The sequence below is a fragment of the Belonocnema kinseyi genome, chromosome 3 (genome assembly GCF_010883055.1).
Source record: "Belonocnema kinseyi isolate 2016_QV_RU_SX_M_011 chromosome 3, B_treatae_v1, whole genome shotgun sequence".
Taxonomy (NCBI): Eukaryota; Metazoa; Arthropoda; class Insecta; order Hymenoptera; family Cynipidae; genus Belonocnema; species Belonocnema kinseyi.
Genome location: NC_046659.1, coordinates 142,521,344 through 142,530,747, shown reverse-complemented (window position 1 = coordinate 142,530,747; position 9,404 = coordinate 142,521,344). Strand labels below are relative to the sequence as shown.

The 9,404-nt window shown below is 22.4% G+C and overlaps 1 protein-coding gene across 3 annotated transcripts in view; it reads left to right on the top strand.

The window, feature by feature from the left end:
- Positions 1 to 9,080, top strand: part of LOC117168935 (cell cycle checkpoint protein RAD1) — a 67,521-nt gene extending 58,441 nt beyond the window's left edge. For all 3 annotated transcript variants that reach the window (XM_033354924.1, XM_033354923.1, XM_033354922.1), the window contains exons 4-6: positions 2,763 to 2,957; positions 8,601 to 8,876; positions 8,962 to 9,080. In XM_033354924.1, the coding sequence (XP_033210815.1) occupies positions 2,763 to 2,957; positions 8,601 to 8,876; positions 8,962 to 8,991 (501 nt within the window). In that variant the 3' untranslated portion in view covers positions 8,992 to 9,080. The remainder of the gene's footprint in view (positions 1 to 2,762; positions 2,958 to 8,600; positions 8,877 to 8,961) is intronic.
- Positions 9,081 to 9,404: the final 324 nt, after the last annotated feature.

Here is a 9,404-nt window from a genome sequence, read left to right as displayed (position 1 = left end):
ATTATTTTTTTATTTATTTATTATTTATTATTAATATGTAATTAATATAATTAATCTTATTATTAATTATATTAATAATATCAAATATTAAATTAATATTTGAAAATTGGTTTCTTCGGTTGAACATTTAACTATTTTTTAGAAATTTTTTTTTGGTTGAAAATTAAATTCTGAAATCAAAATTTAACTACTTCGTATTTGGTTAAAATATCATCTTCTTTAATTGGAAATTAAACTCTTTGTTTGAAAATTCGTCTTTGGTGGTAGAAAATCAATCTTCTTGGTGAAAATTTCGTCTTTTTAGTTGTCAATTTAACTATTTTGTTGAAAAATCGTTTTGTGTGTGATTAAAAATTAATTTTTTTATTGTCAATAAAAAAACTCTATTTTGGATTGAAATTTTTTTTCAGTTAAAAATCCATGTTTTTGTTGAAAATTATTTCTTTTTGTTAAAGATTCCCCAGTTTAGTTAAAAAATCATTTCTTTGGTTGAAACTTCATCCTTTTTCGGTATAAAATTAATATTGTTAGTTAATAAATGATCTTTTTGGTTAAAAATCAAACCCGAAGTAAACTTGGATAAAGATCAGGAAAAATAAAAAATTATAGATGCAAAAAGAAACCTATTTTTTATCTTTATGGCCGGAAAAAATATTAAAAGTGGAGTTTTAATTCCAGGGAGGCCGCTGGATCGGGAAACCTGGAAAACCGGGAATTTTTTTGACCGGGAATTTTACAAAATTTTTAGAATAAAAATGTTATTCAACTTTTATTTCAACCGTTTTATAAATAATTTGTTAATTTGTGATTTTTATCAATTATTATATCATTTAGTTTAGAATGCTTAATTCGAAAATCTTTCACTTCAAAAATTTTCCATTTTAGATTTTTAATTTTTAAGCATATATTTTAATTTAAAGAATTTTAAAATGCAATTTTAAAGGTTAAACGAAAAATTAGAAGTTTTTAAAAACGAAGATTTTTTTTATAAAAAACAGGGTGGCCGCCGGATAGGGAAACCGGTAATTTTAAGAATTTTCACAAGAAAAATCTGCCCAAGTTCAATTTTAACAGTTTTTGAAATAATTAAAGTGCAGTTTTGAAGATTTAAACAATAACAAATTAAAAGCCTTTGAAGTTGAAAATTCTTAATAAAAACCAGTTTTATTTTATCAACTATAAATATAAATAAATAAATTATTTTTAAACTGGATCTGTACTCTAAGTATAGAAATCTGAACAATAATTGATTTTACCAAACAATTCTAGATCCGTGCAAAATTTGAGAATTTCCAGATTGTAACTGTTTCAATTCGAAAGGCTTATTAAGAATTAAAATTAATATGTCATTTATTCCGATGATTTTATTTTTGAATAAAAATTTTCATCATATATTTTATATTAAATTAAATAAATAAATTTATTAATATATTATTTCTATTAATTTTTTGAGCCATTTTCTTATTTTCAACTTAAAAATAAATCCATAATAATATAGTCATAATTAAAGGTTTTTATTGAATTGAAAATATTGTGAGTAATTTATTTAAATTTTATCCCATTTAATTTGAAATTTCTTAATGTAGAAAAAGAATAAGCATTTAATATTTAACAATATTTCACTGTTCATTTAGGACGCGTAAATTGAAACCAACTATTTAAAAGAAAACAATTCGAAATTTTCCTACAATTTTTGAAAGTCCTGCAGGTTAAAAAAATCCTTAAAATCTTCCATGTTCTTCTTTGATAATTTTTTTAATCTCTTAAAATCTTCTTAAACTTTCCGTTACAATAATTTTTCAATTTTCCTAATAATCTTAAGAACATTTTTTATTCTTTTCAAGTCTTTCACAATTTAAAAAAAAATTCTGAAGTTTTTGTTTGAAATTTGCAAAAATCTATTTCGAATCTTTTTAAAATTTCTAAATATCTCTTAAAATTACTCTAATACTAAAATTTATAGAAAACATTCAATTCATTTTGAAATATATATTCAAAAGTTCCGAAAAAAAATTCAAAAATTATTTTGAATTTGGAAAAATTTAAAACCACTTCTAGATTTTTCAAGATTTTGAAATAAAATTTTGAAGGATGTCTAGACTATTTAAAATAAAAATAATTTGACTTCTAATTTAATAACTGTTAAGTTAAAAAAAATATATTTTTCAATTTTTAATGTGTCTAGCCTAAGATTACGTAAAATAATATAATTTTGAACATTTTTAAAGTTCATTGCTTGATTCTTTAATTTAGACCATTGAAAATGTTAACCTGGATTTATATTTTTGGAACATAATCTGAATCTTCGAAATCTATAATTGATAAAAGTTCCAAATTTTTTCAGTTTATTTGGATTTCATTTAACATTGTTTATTTAGGACGATCGTACATTTTTGTGTACATTTTTTAGCATTTGAAAATACAATTTTTGAATTGAAAAACTTTTAAACTTTAATTTTAAAAGTTTGGAATTCAAGTCTTCCACTTTGAATGCTTTAATTTGTTGTTTATTGTTTATTACTTTATATGGCAGATTGTTTAGAATATAGTTCGATTTTTTATATTTCATTGGCAGTGAAAAAAGTTTCCAAACCTGGAAATGACCGGGAATTTTTTTTATTCGATTAAAACGGCCACCCTGAATACCCAGAAGGAAACTTTTCTATAAATAATATCATCTTGATCTAAAAAAATGCATATTTTCGAAATCCCCATAAAAATAGATTCCATAAGTTATGGTGATTATTATTTAATTTCAATAGGGAAACGGACATCCCGTTGTAATACTTATCGAAGAAGAGGGAATAATAACCGAGTGTTCTTTGAAAACTCAAGAACCTGACGAATTGCTGAACTTTAATCTTGAGGAAGAGAATGTTTTGAACAAAATTGTTTTGCAAACTGAACTTTTAAAGGACGTACTCGCTGAACTTGATCCTTCCAGTGAATTAATCGAGGTAATAAATTAATATTCATTTTAAACGATTAATTTATCTTTTATAGAAAAATATCAAAACATAAAATATATATTAATATTAATATAAGTAATTATATATAATAATATATAATAACACCGGGAAAACCTGGAATTGTCAGGAGATTTTTTTTTAAGGCAGGGAATTTTTTCTTGACCGCTCTGATTTTTTTAAATAGCAACATAAAATTAAATAGGAATGAGTCTTTATTTGTGAAAGGTTTATATTACTTTATGAACTATTTTGTCGAAATTTCGTTTTTTTTTGTGTTTTGTTAGAAAATTAAATTCTCTCTAGTACGTTTTTCATTCAGAATCTACAAATTTTGGCATATAAATTAAATTACTTCATTGAAAGTTAAACTCAACTTTTTAAATAAACGTTTTTGGTGCATGGTTCATTATTTTTTCGCTGAAGATTTATTTTTTTTTTTACCGAAAATTTGACTTCCAGATGAATATTCCATCATTTTAGTTAAAAATATATCTTTTTGGTTAAACATTATTCTTTTAAAGTCAGAATCGAGCATTTCAATTTTTGGTTCAAACAATTTGTTTGAAAATTAATTTTTTTAGTTTGGAAATTAGTTTTTTTTTGCAAATGTACCTATTCAATTTTTGTTTCAAAAATTATTATTTGAAAATGTAAATTTTGTTTTAAATTAGTTTTTTTAGGATGAGATTTTTTTTCTCTGAAAATGTAAATATTCGATCATTTTAGTTGAAAATTTATTTCTTGCGTTAATCATTAGCCTTTAAAATTAAAAATCGAACCATTTAAATTTTTGGTTAAAAAATGATAGTTTTTAGTAGAAAAAATGTGATTTTTGGTATAAATTGATCTTCTTCATTTAAAATTAATCATTTCGGTTGAACATTAAATTATTCTAGTTGAAGATTCATTTTTTTATTCCTTTAAAAATTAATTTGTTTTTAGGTTTAAAGTTAGTGTTTTTTTCTTCTAAAAATGTAACTATTCAATTTTCGGTTCAAAAATTATATTTTTTAGTTGAAAATTCATATTTTTTGTAGAAATTAATCTTTTTAATTTAAAAATAAATTTATGATGGAAAATTGAATTATTCTAATGAAAGATTTATAGTTTTAGTTTAAAATTCATCTTTTTGGTTTAAAATTCAAATATTCCAATTAAATATTTCATCGTTTTAGTTGAAAATTTTTTTCTCTTTGATTGAGCATTAATTTTTTTAATTGAAAATTTAGCTGTTCAATTTTTTGTTGACAATTTATCTTTTTTATTTCGAAATTTGTCTTTCTCGACAGAAATTCTTCTTCTTGATTTAAAATTAATATATTTTCTTGGAAATTCAATTATTTTAGTTAAAGATTAATTGTTATATTTGTTTGAAAATTATTATTCTGTAGTTTTAAAATTAGGTTTTTTTCTAAAAGTGTAACTATTCAAGTTTTGATTCAAAGATGATCTTTTTTGGTTTCATCATTTTAGTTGAAAAATGATCACTTTGTTTGAAAATGTAACTATTTTGTTTTAAATTAGTTTTTTTAGGTCAAACATTTTTTTTCTGAAAATGTAACTATTCCAAATAAATATTCAATTATTTTAGTTGAAAATTTATCTCTTTGCTCAAACAGTAATTTTTTTAACTGAAAATTTTCAAGTATTTTCTTGAAAAATTTACTATTTCAGTTAAAGATTCATAACTATAGTTGTAAATTCATCAGTTTGGTTGAAAGTAATTTTTTTTAATTGAAAATTTCGATTGATTTCTTTGAAAAATCATCTGTTTCAATCAAAGATTCATAATTTTAGTTGTAAATTCATTAGTTTGGTAAAAAATAATTTTTTTAAAATGAAAATTTAACTATTCCATTTTTGGTTGAAAAATGATCTTTCTCAGTTCAAAATTGAATTAGTTTGGTTAATAATTGGCCTTTTTTAGTTGAAAATTAAAATTTTTCGTTGAAAATTCATGTTTTTTGTTGAAAATTTGTAAAAACTTTCTAAATTAAACACATTAATTGAATCCCTAGAAATTAAAAAACATTTATAGTAAAATTGCGAAAATGTTCCAAATCAATTTTAAGTTAGTTAAAATTTTGGAAAAGGGCAATTTTTCGAATGGAATAAAAGGAAATTTAAATTGTATTATTTCTAAATGAAAGCATTAAAAAATGGAAAGTTTGGGATGTGAAAGTATTTTAAATTGATAGTTTGTTATCGGATGCTCTCGAAATTGAAAAAGGTTGAAACAATCATTTTTTTAATTGGACTATTTCACTCGAAAGGAGTTAAAATTAAGGAAATAGGAAAAAATTTAAGAAGACAGAACAATTTTGAATCGTTTTTAACCGAACAGTTCCATTTTTAACTAAAAAAATTTATTTTCTACTAAAAAGAGGACCTTTTAACAGAATATATAAATTTTCAACCAAATAATTACAATTTTAACAAAACAGTTGAATTTTCAGCCTGCTAGTGTAAATTTTCAACACATGGAACAAAATGGGAAACATTTTCACAATTTGCAAATATTTTTCACGGTCAATGAAATTAAAAAATTCGATCTCTTAGCTAAAATGTTTTGCATTTGAAGTAATAAAAACTGAGGTGCAAATTATTTAAACAATTTTAAGCTAAAAATGTTAAAAATTGAACGATTACATTTTTGTTATAAACTGAACACTTCTTAAATTAAAAGTTAAATTATTTCCATTTTAAATAGTTTACAAATTCTTAAAAAGCTTCAAAATTTTATTTCAAAATCTTGAAACATCTACCAGTTGTTTTGCATTTATTAAAATTTAGAATTATTTTTGAAAATTTTTCAGAACTGCTAAACATCTTTTATAATTATTTGAATTCTTTCTGCATTTTTTTTTCAAATCCTGTAAAATTGAAAATATTGTTGACGATTTTTTCTATCTTTTTTCGTCTTTTTACATATTCTTTTTTAATTATTTTTCCAAAATAGAAAGCAATTTTCAATTTCCCTTGGAATTTTAAGAAAAGGTTATTTGCATCTAAATTTCGGTACAAATTACTAGATTTTCTCGGTATTTTAAATTAAATTTGCAAGTGAAAGATTTTTAAATTACGCACTGTAAACTGAACTATATCATAATTGAAAAGGATAAAAATTCAACTGATTATTTAAAAAAAAAAACGGTTTAAATCAAACTTGAACAGGTTTTTTTTCTAAAAATTTGTAAAATTCCTAGTCAAAAAATAAATTCATAGTCATTTCCCGGTTTTTTCCCGGTTCGCAAACGTTTTTCACGGTCAACGGAATTTAAAAAATTGAACACTAAATTTAAAAATTTTTTTATTCAAAGTAATAAAAACTGAACTGTAAATGAAAGCACTCAATCGAAAGCTTTAAATTTTAAACTTTCAAAATTAAAGTTTAAAAATGTTTCATTTATTAATTTTGTATTCAAATGCTTAATAATTTACACGTATAACTTGGAAGGTACTAACACTTTTCAACTGAAAATTTTTTAATTAAATGATTTTATAAATTGTAGAGTTCTAAGATTTAGATTTATTTCCCAAAATATAAATCCAAATTATCATTTTCAATGTTTTACATTGAAAAATCAACTAATGAATTACAAAATTTTTTAAATCATACCATTTTAAGCAATTTTAAATTCTAATTCTAGCTCAGAATTGGTTAAAAGTTGAAAATTTCATGTTCAAATGGAGAATTCTTATTCTTTTCGAAAATTTTCCATTTCAATTAATTGCAAAAATGATAATTTTATATAAAATTCCCTGTGCCAATTCATAATTTACTTTTTTTTCGAAAATTTTTCGTTTGAGCACAGAATAACCAATTTTGTTTGAAAAATTCAATTTTCCATTTAGAATTGTTATTATTCTTTTGGATAAATTCCCATCCAAGCTCGGAATTTCTCAAAAATTGAAAATTTCCCATTCAAATCTAGAATTTTAATTATTTAAGAAAATTCTTCATTTCTACTCAGAAATAAAATCTTTTTGAAAAAATCCCTGTTCAAGTAAAGAATTTGAATTATTTTTCAAAAATTCTTCATTTCAACTAAAACTAAGGATTTTTCTAGTAAAATTTCCTGTTTCAATTCATAATTTAAATTTTGTTCGAAAATACCTTGTTTCATGCCACAATTATAATTTTGTTTAAAAAATTTAATTTTCCATTCATAATTTTTATTCTCATGGATAATTTCCAATTTCAGCTCAGAATTGATTAAAAATAAAAAATTTCCCATTCAAATCCAGAATTTTAATTATTTAAGAAAATTCTCAGAAATAAAATGTTTTTGAAAAAATCCCTGTTCAAATCAAGAATTTTAATTCTTTTTCAAAATTCTCCATTTCAACTAAAACTAAAATTTTTCTGTAAAATTTCCTGTTCAAATTCATAATTTAAATTTGTTTCGAAAATATTCCGTTTCAAATTGGAATTAGAATTCATTCTTTAAAAAAATTCCCTGTTCCAGCTCAGAATTTATTTAAAATTTTTAATTTCCTGTTCTGAGAGAAATTACAATTCTTTTGGATAAATGCCAATTTCAATTCAGAATTCTTCGGAAAAATTTCCTGTTCTAATTCAGAATTTTGTTTCTTTTCGAAAATTTCCAGTACTAGCTCGGAATTTGTTAAAATTTGAAAATTCCCGTTTCCAAGTCAGAATTATCATTATTCTGAATAAATTCCAGTTCCAACCATAAATTGATTTAAAAATTGAAAATTCCCTGTTCAAACTAAAAGTTAAATTATTTTTATTTTGAATAGATTAAAAATCTTTAAAAAGCTTCAAAATTGCATTTAAAAATCTTAAAGCATCTACATGTTGTTTTACATACTTACAAATTATTTTTTTTTAAATTATGCCCAATTAAAGAAATTTTCTTTATCAAACTTTTTAAATATTCTCTAAAAATTAGTTTATTAAAATAAAAAATCATTTTCAATTTTCCTAGGAAGTGTTTTTTTTATTCTTTTCAAGCCTTTCGTAAATCTTAAAAAGCTTCTAAAATTTTTGTTCGAAATCTTCAAAAATCTATATTTTATTTTAAATGATGCACAAGCTATTTGCATCAAAATTTCGGTACAAATTACTATATTTTTTTGGGATTTTAAATTAAACTATTTGAAATCATTAAATTTTTTTATTATTTTGAATCTTTTTTGGCCTTCTAAGTATCTCTTCGTCTTACTCGATTTTTTGTATTTGAATTTAAACTTAAAACATTTCAATTTTTAAATTGATTAAAAGCCTTTAATTTTGAATATATTATTTTAAAATTCAAAATAGTTTTTATAAATTTTTAATTATTTGTTTATATTTCTTTAACTATTAGGACTTTCTAATTGAAACAGTTTAAATTTAACGTTAAAATCTGGAAATCCTTCAATTTTAAATTGATTCCGAATTGTCTCGTAAAATCGATTATTATTCACTTAATTTTTCATTTTTTATGTCTTTAAGGATACAAATTTAACTGATTATTTTTTAACAATTTTTTAATCAAACTTGGACAGAATTTTGTTTTTTCTAAAAATTTGTAAAATTCTTGAACAAAAAATAAATGTACTGTCGTTTCCTGGTTTCCCGGTCAAGCGGCCACACTTTTACCAATAAATATTTCTTGTTTTCAGTTATTTTTATCCCCAGACGCGCCTTTTTTTAAAATAAAAACAGATGGATTGGCCGGAGACTGCGACATAGAAGTTCCTCACGAAAGCGAATTAATAGACAGCTTTGAATGCAAAGAGACAGCCAGTTCCTGTTATAAATTGGCTCACATTAAGCCTGCTATGAAAGCACTTTCTTGTGGCAATAAAGTCTCCATTCGGACTGACGACTGTGGATTATTATGCTTTCAATATATGGTCAGAACTGAAGAAGGCCACACTTGTTTTATCGAATATTTTGTGAGTTTACAACCAATATTTAATTTAATCCTTTATTTTTAAAAAAAATCGATTTTGAATTAAAAAAATCATTTCCACTTTGCAGATTTCTCCGGTTGTGGATGTTAACGACTAACGAGAATAAAACTCAAATTATGTTATCAGTTTGAGTGAAATCTGTAAATATAAATAATGTGTTTTATACATTTTAGATAATAAATTAAATTTTCATTGAATGGTTCAATAGATGCATTTTTGACCAAAAATATGAATTTGCAACCGAAAAGATTCATTTTCTACTAAAGAAACAATTCGATTTAAAAAAAAAGTGAATTCTCTACTAAATAATTGAATTTTCTACTAAAAAAGATAATTTTTATTTGAATTTTGAATTTGAACCAAAAAAAGATGAATTTTCAATAAAATAGATGAATTTTTAACCAGATAATTAAATTCTCAACCAAAAACATTAATTTTCAATCAGAAAGATAAATTTTTAACAAAATAGTTAAATTTTCAAATAAAGAGATGAATTTTTAACTAAAATGA